This window comes from Cetorhinus maximus, chromosome 9 (genome assembly GCF_964194155.1).
Source record: "Cetorhinus maximus chromosome 9, sCetMax3.hap1.1, whole genome shotgun sequence".
Taxonomy (NCBI): Eukaryota; Metazoa; Chordata; class Chondrichthyes; order Lamniformes; family Cetorhinidae; genus Cetorhinus; species Cetorhinus maximus.
Genome location: NC_135887.1, coordinates 5,489,098 through 5,502,973, shown reverse-complemented (window position 1 = coordinate 5,502,973; position 13,876 = coordinate 5,489,098). Strand labels below are relative to the sequence as shown.

The following is a 13,876-nucleotide window of genomic DNA, read 5'->3' as shown; positions in this document are numbered from 1 at the left end:
GCTGTGCATTTGTTACTGGACCTATAATTACAGAAAAAGATGGGTATTCACCTGCTTTTCATTATAAAAGGAATGTTAGGCCCTTGAACATTTAATGCTGGCTAATTCTAAAGCATGGTGTTAAAACTGAAGCAAATTGTTTCTGATTGCTTTGTGCAATCTATGCTACTGGTGCATAATTTGTGTGCTGGTGCCCAGCAAAGCCTTTACTTTTCGCTCAGCGTTTAGCATGGAGAGGAGGTAAGTTTTCATGCTGTAATAAAAACAGAAAATACTCAGCTCTGGTCGCATCTCTGCGGAGAGAAACAAAGTTAACGTTCCAGGGAGATGACCGTTTGTCAGAAAGTGTATTTGACAAAAGGTCATCGACCAGAAATGCTAACTCTGTTTCTCTCTCCACAGATGCTGCCAGACCTGAGTATTTCCAGAATTTTCTGTTTTTATTTCAGATTTCCGGCATCAGCATGTTTCCCCTTGCTGTGTGGGTGGGGTATGAGTCCAGAACCAGGGGGGAACACTCTCAGAATAAGAGGCGTAGGCCGTTTCGGGCAGAGATGAGGAGAAATTTCTTCACTCAGAAGGTGGTGAATCTTTGGAATTCTTTAGCCCAGAGGGCTGTGGAGGCCCAGTCATTGAGTATGTTCAAGACAGAAATTGATAGATTTCTGGATATTAAAGGTATCAGGGGGTATGGGGATAGTGTGGGAAAATGGCATTGCACTGGAAGATCAGGAATGATCTAGTTGAATGGTGCAGCAGGCTTGAGGTGCCAAATGGTCTACCGGGCAATAATTTGATCTTTTTGAGGTTTTCCATGCTGTTCGGTGTGGGGGCAGAGGGTTGCGGGGCGGGTGGGTGGGCGTAGCTTTGGAAAGCACAGCCTCTACTTTATGTACTCTTCGCAGTCATGGTTTTGAAAGATGGAACACTGCAGAGCTGATTTACTTTTGCTGTGTGCCGAGGAAATGCTCAGTTGTTGGGTGCAAAGCATGGGGGAAAGGGACAGAGACCCACTGTCATGGGTCTTCAACATGTTTATCGTGTCCTGGAATTTCTGGTGACCTCTGGAAATATAGACTGAAATTATTTAAGGCTGCATTTGTTGCCAACGCTGTGCACGCACTGTTCTAGCGTTTTACTCTGGACGAGGTTTAGGAGCATGGGGTGGGGTTATGGTCAGGAAACCATAAAACTGCCTTTCAGTTCCTGACCACACCCTTCCTTCCCTCCAGCTGCAACATTAATAACACAGCCCTTCCCAGGGCCTTCTTCGCCCAACACACAGCCCAGACATCTGGGGCAAGTTTTCCCCAGAAAGGGGAGGGGATTTTAAGTCTCATCTGAGCTTCCCCACTCCCTTTACCCACTGATCTGTTTTTCGTGAATTTGTAGCTCTCCATTCCTAATCCTTTTCTAAACCTGCTGAGAAGGTCATTTTATGATGTAACGACCTAACTGCCTGAGGACCATTGCTAATCGCCATCATCGCCTTCCAGACCACGACCCCATGACTGATGCCAAACCATTATTTCCCTGACCCCAGACCCCTGTTACATTGTCCCACACCCAACCAACAGGCGTGATGTCATTTGATTCCCGTGCATGTGAGCACCAATGCACACGCACAGTTGGGTATCAGCAGTCATCCTGCGTGACCATCTTACATTGGCAAGAGACACGGTGATTATTTAAACCCGTTCCTAACTTGAACTCTGGCAGAGTGAGACTGAGGAAAACCTGGACCTTTTTGTTAGCTGCTGGTGTTTTGGCATCAATTGGTTTTGAATTCGCATCCAATTTCTTTCAGACAGATTTGCCTTTTACCATAAATTAAATATTATTGGGCAGATCAAGGGATTTTAAGGATGGAATTTCAGAAAATGGGACATAGGTGACTGAAGGCATAACTGCCAGTTCTGGAATGAAGAGAAAGGTTAATGCACCAAGGGTCAGGGTTAGAGGGTTGGGTCAGTGCTTATGGAGATGGGGAGGAGTGATTGAGACGTTGGAAGTGATGTTGGGACCATGCAACTGCACTGGCCCTGAGCCTGTCGGGAACCCCAGAGTGGATACAGTGAAAGGACATCTATGCAATAGAAATAGCTGATCACTGATCATTGTGTCAACTATTTTTATATTGCCAAGTGTAAAAATGCCTTTTCAAGATCACACTTGTGGATTTGACACCAGATCAACTAGGCAGCATTTAGCATCATTGTCTCATAAAATGTAGGGGCTTTAAACCTTTGTAGAGGACTCTCACAAGGCAAACATGGCTCCTGACTTAATGTTGCCATATTATATCTGTACCTGATTAATGATTTGGTAGATGATGATTATTCCTGGAAATCTTCCTACTAGCAAGGGGCAATGCTCATTGAATTGAATGAGATGGGCGGGAGACAGTTAAATATTTTGATACTTGGCCAAGTATTTTCCAAATGCTTTTACTTATTACTTCCTCTAGGTGGCACTTCATACCACTTAAGGTTGAATTACCTGTATCTCAAATTTTTTAAACAGAGTTGTTGGGGGTGGGGGGGGGGAGGGAGCCTTAACTGCAAAGTAGCCACTTCAACCATGTTAAAAAACAGAAACAGCATCCACATTTCCACACGTCCTGTCTGTCAGCTGTCATTGCTTCTTGATTTGAGCAGATGCAGTTTTTCTTTTTTATTTTCTGAAGACTTGCACGTGATAAAGCTGCTACTTTGGATCAAAGTATTTTAGGCACAGTTAAAAATGGTGTTATTAAATGCATAAACAAATTTTAATATTTGTTTTAAAAAAAAAATACAGGCAGTTTGCAGTTTATAAACTCTCATTTTGTTAACTTAATTATTTTAAATTTCTTTCAGGATTTGCTGCAAAAATTACTAAAGAGGCGCTCTAGTTAAAACCTGGTGTCAGGTTATTGTTTCCTCCCCCAAAAAATCCTGTTTTAAAATTTTAATGAAAAATCTTCTACCTACTGATTATCCTGCTCTATTTGCAGTCCGGTTGCAACAATTTTTTTATTTCTTCTTTCTCCTTCAACTAATGCCCCTTTCCTCCTCTCCTGAAAACCCTAACTTCTTGCTGAGGTTTGGTCACCCTCCAGTACCTCACCCAAGTAGCTACCCTTCAGACAATCCAACAGTGGAGGATGTAACAACAACTTGCATTTGTATAGCACCTTTAATGGAGCACGTAGGGCACGTAACAAGAGCAATATCAATAAAAATGTTCACAATGAGCCACAGTAGGAGTTTTCCAATGAAAAGTAAAATTTAGTTATGGATTTAATAACACAATTTTTAATTGTGCCTGAAGTACTTTGATCTGAAGCGACAGCTTTAACAATTACAAATCTTCAGAACTGTGACCAAAAGTGTGGTCTAGGATGTAGGTTTTAGGAACTTAAAGGGAGAGGTGGAGAGGCGGAGAAATTTAGGAAGGTAATTCCAGAGCTTAGGGCCATGACAGATGAAAGCATGACCACCAAATCAGGAGGATGATGAAATACTCCCCAATTTCCTGGATGAAATTAGCTCCAATAATACTCTAGAAGCTCAATACTGTCCAAGACAAAGCAGCCCTATTGATCGGCATCTCGTTCACCACCTTTAAACATTCATGCCCTTAATCACCAGCATACAGTCACTATAGTGTATGCCATTTATAAGATGCATTGCAACAAATGTTAAGGCTCCTTTGATAGCACATTCCAAGCCTGCAACCTCTATCACCTAGAAAAACAAGGGCAACTGATGGATGGGAACAGCAACACCTCCAAGTTGCTGGGTCAAAACCCTTGAACGCTCTACCTAACAGAACTGTGGGTGCACCTACTCCACAAGGACTGCAGCATTTCAAGAAAGTAGCTCACCACCACCTTCTCAAGGGCAGTTGGGAATGGACAATGAATGCTGGCCTTGCCAGCAACACTTGCATCCTAAGAACAAAACAAAGGTGGAATGATTAAAATGCACCAGATGTAAGAATTGGAGGAGCACAGAGATCTCTGGAGGCTTGTAGGACTAGAAGAAGTTATAGAACTAGGAACGGGCAAGGCAATGGAGGGATTTAAGAATGAGAGTGATGATTTTAAAATTGAGGTAGTGGTGTTTTGGGGGCCAGTGTAATTTAGCTTGCACAGGGGTGATGGGTGAATGAGACTTAGTTACATTGGAACAGGAGTAGGCCATTTTGCCCCTCGAGCCTGTTCTGCCATTCAGTGAGATTATGGCTGATCTGCGAATTAACTTCTTTGCCCTATATCCTGTAATATCTTTGGTAAACAAAAATCTATCAAACTCAAGTTTAAATTTAACAAACATCTAGCATCAATTGCCATTTGTGGAAAAGAGTTCCAAACTTCTACCACCTTTTGCTTATAGAAATTTTCCTGATTTCACTCAGTGGTGAGAAATAGAAGGGAGCCAATATCTTTGGGGAACTCCAAAGATAAAAGAGCAAGGATGGGAAGAGAAGTCATTGAAGGTGATTCTCTGTCTAATATTTGATAGTTAAGGATGGAACTAGGCAAGGACAGTTCCACGCAGCTGGACAACTGAGCATTTGGAGGACATTGATGTGGTGAACTGTGTCAAAGGCTGCAAAAAGGAGAGTTGAGTCCAGCCCAATCCCGTCCTTGGCCATTTCTGCAACACAGCTATTCCAGCAGTGGCCAGTTAGTAGTGATCAGGCACAGAGACCTGGGCCAATTTTTCTCCTCCTCAATTTGGAGGTCACTTGTACTATCATTGCCATTAGCCAACATCTGTTTATTCAGCATAAGTTGAAGATGAAACCTGGTTCTTCCTGGTCTGTATGCTTAGTAGATCAGTTCCAGCAGCTGAGACATTTTAAAGATTTAACATCCGCGTCAACATTTGGGCACTTGGCAACAATTGTCCACCTTACAGTGCTATTCACTGGGTGGGAATCTCATTGGAATTTGGAGATCAGTATCACTGTACTTGTTAAAGCAATGTGTGGTCCTGGAAATGGGTCTTTTGCATTCTGACTCTTTTCCCCTCCACCCCCTTCAAATTCTTGTGCTTCTCGTCTTCCCTCTGATCCTTACTGACTTCCGTGGGGAACATAATGTTGCCTCTATATTTCACCTACACGTCCATTACAGACTTTAAAAATAAACTCCACGTAATGCTTTGTAATACCATATTTTTGTAAGTGTCATATTTTAAATTTAAGCTAAGTGTAATGGGCATTCATAGCTTTAAATTTTGGAGACTTTTTAAAATCTGCTGGGCCAAGAAAAGCTCAAATATCAGCTTTGCTCAATCGGTTGCAGTTATGTCTCTGAGTCAGAAGATTGTAGGTTCAGACACTCCTTAGGGTTGGAACGTTAAAAACCAGGAGGACTCTTCAGTGCAATAGTGATGGAACGTTGCCAACTATTGAATGAGATGTAAAATCAACGTCCCATTTGCCTAATAAGATGGATGCACAAGATCGCGTCTACTTGAATACCAGAAAATTCCCCTAGCATATTGGTTAAAGACCATCCCTTAATGTCAACCACCACCCCACCAGAAAGTTATTACTGATCATTTATCTTAATGTTTATGGGATCGTCTGTCATGATTTGCTCACTGAATCATGCAAAGCAATTCATCCTCAAAAAGTGATGAGGCATTATGTAAAAAGAAATTTGTTCTTTCTTTAAGTACATTCCAATATTATTTGTTTTCATAATGCTCAGAACATTCAATGTTTGCTCTTGCTAATGGGTTTGTTTGGAATTTGTTTTCCAGATTGGTATGGTGGCCTGGAAGATGCACCTAAAGTCACCAGAATGTCCAGATGGCCGTGACATCATTGTCATAAGCAATGACATCACTCACAAGATTGGGTCCTTTGGACCCCAGGAGGATCTCTTGTTCCTGAGAGCCTCAGAACTTGCCAGAACCAAAGGCATTCCACGCATTTACATAGCAGCAAACAGTGGGGCAAGGATCGGATTGGCAGAAGAAATTCGACATATGTTCCATGTAGCCTGGGAAGACCCTACTGATCCATATAAGGTAAACATTGGCTCAGAATAGATAATTATGGGTAGTTGCTGATAATTACTGTTTTCAGTTGGCTCACCTTAATCACGGTGTCCAAATAAATTAATTTCCTATAAGCCAACAGCTTCAACAATTGAACCTGCAGTGCAGACGGTGCTTTCTTTGCAGTTCAATGCATTGTGTGTTTAGTGCTGCTGTCTTTAAAAAAAAATCTCTGAATATCTGACTAAGACTCTTTTTTTAAAAAGGCCCTGTGAGGACCCAGCAAAGTTAGGGAGGGCTCCATTAAAGCTTCAGCAAGGATGAAAGTCAAAACTGTTCACATCAACCATGTCAAACTGTTTGTCTTGCCTTTGCATTAGTGCAGGCCTTCAATCCAAGGGGCTGCTTAAGCAGAACCTGTGGAACTGGCCAAACATTTCTACTTCACTTAAACCTAGGTGCTACATTACTAAGCCCTGAAAAATCTTAACACTAAAACAGCAAATGAGTGACTTTTTGTGATTATGAATTGATAGGTTTAAAAATCTTCATGGGACAATGGCTCGGTGGCTGTTACGTTTCATGTAATATTGATTTTGGCTCCTGTTCTTCTTGTACCTGAGGTACCTGGGTTTGAATATGGCCTAGACTGATGGGTTGAAAGTCTCCTTTCCGCCCACTGTAAAGGCCTCATGTGAAATTAGCTTGAATAGTCCCAACTCTGTTCAACTATTGAACGGAGGTCTATGTCCAAAAATTGTCCATGATATTACATTAAGTGGTAATGTAACAATGAGGCCCATAAGCATAGCTGATATGAGAAACAGAAATATTTCTGATGTACCTGGCATTAAAGATTGTAACCGGGGCTAAATACTGTTATTTTGATGCTGCGTTGGATCCATACTATAACAGAGCTGGGAGTAATTAATGAGACACGATACAAAGGAGAATTCCAGTATCCCAATACAAGTTTTCCTGCTTTGAACATAAAAACTTGTTAAGGTTTAAAAAAAAGACTGTGCATCTGAGGATTCTGAAAATATATCCCTAACACTTGTGTATAAGACTACAACAAATTTCAGCCAAACCACCCCCCTTCCCTTCCACCAACCCACATAATAATCCATAGCCATTGTATAAGTTGAGGGTTAATTGGGCAAAGTTTCCAACCATCAAAGTTTTCACCTTCGCATCATCTGGTGCCACGATACGTTTTCCCTGTTCTTTTCATTCAACCTGTTCCTATCCACGGTGATATTTAAAAGAAAGCTCCCCCTCCTGACTTCAAATCTGATGCACGCTGTTGACTTTAAATCTCTGCTTCCTGTATCTATCCTGCTGAGCTGTCTCCAATTGTAAATCAGAAGTGGGAGCTTGGACTGGACTCGGAGGGAAAGTTGTCATTTAAATATATCATTGTGCTGCAAGAAAGAACACAGAGGATCCGCAGTTGATAGAAATGGTGCTGGGTTGATATGTTTGAGATGTCTCCTTTCTCTATTTTTAACCCTTATGAATACATACAGCAGATGTCGACGCAATGTCTCCCAAATTATGGCTGGTTACATTTTACATTTATAAACTGCTATGATTTATTTCAGAAGTCTGTATGAAGCTCTCCTATTCCTGTTTGATATTTATAAGCGTAGTTTTCTGTGTTATCTGACTGGAAGTTTTGATAAAGATTGCTAGAACTGCCCCCACCCCACCCCCAGCCCCCAAGCCATGGTACCATGGTACTACCATTTGAGTAAATATTGACTCCAAAACCATTCCACTGCGTTCCAAAACATATCTAACTTTTAACTTGCGATCTTGCAGTAAATCTTACATTCAAATACTTCAGAAGTCCAATAGTAACATCACATGTTGAACATTAAAATGGAAAAAATTAGATGGTTGATCTGTTTTAGTTTTAAAGGAGCAACTTTGCAACTCGAGGCTACTCTATGTGATGAATATGGGCTGTTTTGGGCTGGTTAGAACACTCTATTGGCATGTTCAGATACACTCATTGTCCTGTGCATTTACAGGGTTACAAGTACCTGTACCTCACACCTCAGGACTATAAGAAGGTCAGTGCACTGAACTCGGTGCACTGTGAACACGTTGAGGATGAAGGAGAGTCAAGGTAAGTAAGACACAGCATATGGCATTGTAGTTGCTAAGCCTTCACTGGCACACAATGTTGGGTTTTTGAAATTTTTCTTACTTTGAATTGTTGAAAAGCGTTTAGTACAACTTAGAATTTGTCTCTCTAAGAATGGATCCTATCTGGAGAGAGTATCTTGGGTCATGTAACTCTAGGCTGAAGTATAGTTGGTTGCAGATCTGTCTTAGTACTGGGAGTAATTTGAGATGCTAAATTATGAGTATGACATCAGTAGATGGTATCATGCCTAGAGTATTAACGATATCCTGCTGCCTCCTAGAGCATATTAGTGCTATTGTGCTAAGTCTGATTAGTGCATGGTATATGGCACAGCAATAAATGTTCATTCTAGTTAGATCTTGAGGGCTATCTGGCCAAAGCAGAAATACTAATTGTATGGGTGGTCTCAGTTGTTGGTAAGACTCTTTGTCAATCATTTTAAGATAATTGCAGCTTACAAAGTTGCATTTCACTGTAAGGACCAGCATACAACAGAAGCAGAACCCATGATTTGTTGTGCTTGCACATTTACTCAGGAAGCCATACTTTACCACAGCATCATTTTCACTGCACTTTGGAGTTTTTATGCAATACTTGAGCTGACATTGGTATAGAGATTTGCAGAATTTGTAACTGAATTTTGAGTCACTCAATACCCCACAGAATCACTTGACCAAGCAAATGTATTTCAGTAGACTTCATATTCAAAGTATATATTGTGATACAAGTACAGTGTGGACCATATTTCAGGTATGATGAACAGCCCTGGTTTCCAACTTGCAGAAAGGCACTGGGTTAGGTGCAAAAATATTTACAAGGACGGTATCACAATTGAAAAATTCTAAGGGTGGAATCTTCCGGTCCTGCCAGCAGTGGGGAACTTGGCGGGGGCGGAATTTAATTTGGTGTGAGGCCAAAAATCAGTTTTCTGATGGCGGGATGAACTTTAGAAATTGAGTTTTATGGGGCTTTAAAGGCGCGTCGCTTCTCGAAGAACAATGTTGGAAAGCCCTTTTGCATACATAAGCAAGTCATGCATGCCATTAAAAGGCCACCTCGCCAGAATTAAGCCCCCCCACCACACCACCCCCACCCCCAAATTAAGTTTTCCAGCAAGAAATTAGAACGTTCATTTTTACCACTGCACGTAAGTGGCATGCCCCTGGTGAGGTAGACTTCTTGCATGATTAACAGTGAGTTGCTGCTGCATTGTCCTCTTTGGGGAGTGTGTGTAAGTGCCAGTCCAAGCTTGAGACCGGGTGGCGGTGGCTGTGCAAGTTACGTGGAGGATGACCAAGTTAGTGGGTTAGTGGGAAGGGTGGGGCAAAGTGGCCGGGCAAAGGTAAAAGGGATAGTGCAGGCTGTCCAGGTGCCCTTTAAATGTGGCGCCTAGACCTTCAACCCCATTAGGTAACAGCAGGGATGGTGTTTTCCTGCCTGCCTCAACTGTGAGAATTAGCGAGCTCCTCACACATGCATATTTAACGAGCTGAACAGTGTAAGATCACGCATGGTCAGCCGTTTTCTCTCCCCCCCCCCTCCCCCGCCCTAACAGAAATCACTCCCGCTTCCAAGCCCGCCACCAAACTTAGATTCCAGAGCGGAAGATTCCGGCCTAAATAAATAGAAAGAGTGTATTTCTGGGGCTCCTTCTTTCAGAAAAAAGAAGACTCAGTGGTAACCTAATTAGAGACCATTTAAAATATAAAGGCATTTGAGAGTTTAGATGTAAGTAAGATGTTTCCAATTTTGAGGTATTCAAAACTAGGGTGATAAATATGAGACGATCGCAAATGAATCTATTAAGGAATTAAGGAGAAACCTTTTAACCAAAGACTGGATAGAATGTGGAGTTAGCTAGCACATGGAGACATTGAAGTTAATGGTCTAGGTAGTTTTAAGGGAAGCTCGAGAACTACATGAGGGTGAAAGGAATATTAGGATGAGATGAAGTGAAGTATGGTAGGAGGAAACTCGTGAAAAGCATAAACCCCAGTATGGACCTGTTGGGCCAAATGGTTTTGTTTCTAGGCTGTAACTGTAATGTAAACTGTATACGTGGACTTGACATTATCTCAGTAATTATTCATGTTTAATATCTGCAGTGATGTCTTCTCAACTATCCTAGATTCTAGGTTGATAAGCTCCAGCCTCCAAGCTGTTTCACTGTTTGCCTTCCCTCTAGGAGGATTCCCTGTAGCCTCAGTCATGTGGTGTGTGCGACAGGAATCTGCATGGGGGGGGAGTTACTCTTTCTGGCAGTGATAAAATTTGCAGCCTGGTGCATTCTTTGAAGGATACCACTGTTGGAGATTTCATTGGCAGATATTTTGATGGGAGGGAAATATTTTAATAGGTGACTAGTGAACTAATTTTACATTTCAACGCTGGACCATATGTGTTATCAATGGAGCAAAGGCTAAAGTAGAAAGATTTTTAATAGGGATTCCTGTCCCCTCTGTCTTACATGATGATCTGTAATAGGAATCAACTCAGCTATGGTGATGGCTGACGTCCTCCATGAATAAGTAGTTTGCTGCGGCTCATGCCCTTACATAAGGACTGTTCACTGGAAAGATGCTGATGTCCATGGGGATGTTCCACAGCATCTTCAGTAGAGGAGGGGTGAAAATTGAGAACAGCAGAAAATAAAGCCCATTATGATATTTACTGGGCTGCTTCATTATTTGAGTTCGATGCTTATTAATGGGTCCCCTATAAGATGCCAGTCCACATTTAAATTAGGGCTGTTTCATTTGGATTGGTTTCCTTGTTGTTGACCTTTCTTGTTTCACAGGTACAAAATAACAGATATCATTGGTAAAGAAGAGGGTCTAGGAGTTGAGAATCTCCGAGGATCAGGAATGATTGCAGGAGAATCATCCTTGGCTTATGATGAAATTATCACCATGAATTTGGTATGTCCTAGAACTTTTTTTTAAAAGAAGTCTTTTTAAAAAAAACATGATTTGTGTACTTTGCTGCAACTCAGTGGTAGCATTCATGACTCAAATAGAACGTTGAGGGTTCAAGACTCCCAATTTGAGCACATAATCTAATCTGACACTCCAATGCAGTACAGAGGGAATCTTGCACTGTTGGAGGTGCTGAGTCCTCCGGAGTGGATTCTAAAGATCCCATGGTACTATTCGAAGAAAAGTGAGGCGTTGTTCTGGTATCAGTGTTACTAAAGAAACAGATTATGTGGTCATTATCTTATTGCTGTTCATGGGACCTTGCTGTACACAAATTGGCTGCTGTGTTTTATGTATTACACCGGTGTTCACACTTCAGAAGTGCTTCATTGACGACAAAGTGCTTTGGGACTTCCTGAGATTGTGAGAGACGCTTTACTCCCATTGATTGGCTTGGTTGAGGACCTCGCCAACCGACGCCTTGTCAAATTGTTCCCATAAGCAAAATGAAAATTACATGTGATCCTTGATCCAACACTCCCACCAGTACTGGTGGAAAATACATTTTGGGAAATCGCGGGGACACAGTGCATGATAATGGGTGGAATATCATGCAGTATACCACTGCTGTCGTGTGTGTGTGTCACCGCAATTCACAGAATTATCCCTAATATTCTTACATTGGAAACCCTATGCACTGAGTATTTATCTCTTTTGATTTTTTTTCTTAAATGTTGATTTACTTGAACAATTTGCGAACTGCTAACCCAATTTAATAAGGTAAGTCTTTGGCTGGAAGAGGAATTGTTATCTGATTATGTGTCTGATTGCAGGTTACGTGCCGTGCAATTGGTATTGGTGCATACCTCGTAAGGCTGGGACAGAGAACTATCCAAGTGGAAAACTCGCACATCATTTTGACCGGAGCTGGAGCCCTGAACAAGGTAAAAGCAAGCTTTTGCATTGGTAAAACCCCGTGGTTGGCAGTCTTTGCCAAGATAACACTTTCTCCAGCTGTCATCACTGTAGTACGCTGTAGCTATCAGTTAAACTTCAATATTATATTGGCTTTACAAAAAAAATTGTATTTTTATTTCGACATCCAGGATGTTTGAATTATTTATGAAGCGGAGGTATTTTTGAGTGACAGTCGTTTTTTGTGCCGTTCTTAATGAAATTGTCCCCTAATAATCTCTAAGGAAGTTTGTGCAGCAATACAATAAAAGTATCATAATGGGATTGTGCACAGTGTAAACTGATCTAATGTTGCCAAAAGCAGAATTCATCAAATTACAGGAAAATGGGATAGGAGTTACATTGCAGGACACATCCACATGTTTGAAAATGCTAGAACAGATCTACCTGCTGGTAGAATAACTGTTGAGTTAGAATGAAATTTTTACATAATTCCACCTATATAAATAAAGAAAATAAGTCTGTGTTTTAAATCCAGTTGAACTGTTTATACTCAGTCCACTGCCCTTATTTGTATTCCTGTTTTGGTGCTCCGTATTATGAGTTATTCCCTGATCGTGACGCTAAACAGCCTGCTGCCAGATCAATCTAGAAGGTAAAGGAGACAGGACCAGAAGAGTTAAAATCTCCTTGGCCTCTCATTGTAAAGGTCAGGACAATTTGCTGTCCGCCCCACCCCCTGACCATCCCCTGGCCTGAATTAAAATGAGACAGATAGTAAGTGCTTCCATAACATTCCTTATTACTGCCAATATTGAGTGAAATGCTATTAAGAGCCAACGCTTTCTCGGTACGTTTTTTGCACACATCTGTATTGTGGAAGAAGACTTCATGCAGGGAATATCCATGTTGTGCTGAAGAAACTCTCATTTATAGGGGCACTACATTTGTTTTATCAGTATATTTGATTGCATCTCAGCACTAATGTTATGGGTCCATTAGAGTTGTAGTCAGGTGAAAAACAGAATTTAAACAAATTAGATTGTTGGAAACGATCTGGTTGATGTTTTTTTGTGTGTGTGTTGGTCTAACAAGAAGGTTAAATAGAATACCCAGAGTAAATGGAGATTTCCATTAACCCAGAACAGTGATGTTATTGTTACTGCGTACTAATTACTTTCAAAAATGACCATTTCCAGCATGCTACAAGAAATTGCTTGCAGAGGTGAAACGGTCTGATTTTTGTACTTCGCCACATTTTCATTTCGCCTTCAAAATGAAAGGTGAATTTTTTTTATACTTGAGGGTGGCTTTCTTGGGATTCTCCTTTTGAAGGATGTTGGTGACCACTCCACATGTTGTCTCTTTGAGTTACATAGTAAGGGGTTGCAGGAACATGGTGTTTTCCTGTTACAAGCCCTAAGGTGTTGAGGCCAATTAAAGAAAACCTCTTAATTTGAGCATTTAATCATATAACTTACCACTACAAGTAAATGTGGAATGTAACTGATGTTAGAATATGTCATTTGGCACCTCAGAAGGTGTCTAAAGAAATGATAGTAAACATTCATAATTTCATATTAAGCTGAATGTGTGCGGGTTAACTGCGAGTGTCTCTTTCACTCAAGTTTTTGGGCCAAAACCTGGTGCTGTGTGACTAGCACCCACCCAGAATGAGAGGCCCCAGGTTCAATTTGAAATAGGCCTTCAGGCCACTTCAGCATACTTTGCAGCAGCCCATGGGTAAGTAATGGGGATGGGTGGGGGTTTGGAACGGGCTACAGGGGAACTCCTGTTCCTTTGACTCCATAGGAATATCTACAAAACAAAAAATCTCACCTACCTTTCGTCGGTGGCTGCAGGGGACATGGAAGAATCCTTGGTCGGCAGAC

The 13,876-nt window shown here is 41.4% G+C and overlaps 1 protein-coding gene across 2 annotated transcripts in view; it reads left to right on the top strand.

Moving 5' to 3' along the window:
• Window positions 1-13,876, top strand: part of acaca (acetyl-CoA carboxylase alpha) — a 295,703-nt gene that overhangs the window by 171,401 nt on the left and 110,426 nt on the right. For both annotated transcript variants that reach the window (XM_078547966.1, XM_078547965.1), the window contains 4 exons: window positions 5,760-6,029; window positions 8,036-8,133; window positions 10,952-11,072; window positions 11,903-12,013. In XM_078547966.1, the coding sequence (XP_078404092.1) occupies window positions 5,760-6,029; window positions 8,036-8,133; window positions 10,952-11,072; window positions 11,903-12,013 (600 nt within the window). The remainder of the gene's footprint in view (window positions 1-5,759; window positions 6,030-8,035; window positions 8,134-10,951; window positions 11,073-11,902; window positions 12,014-13,876) is intronic.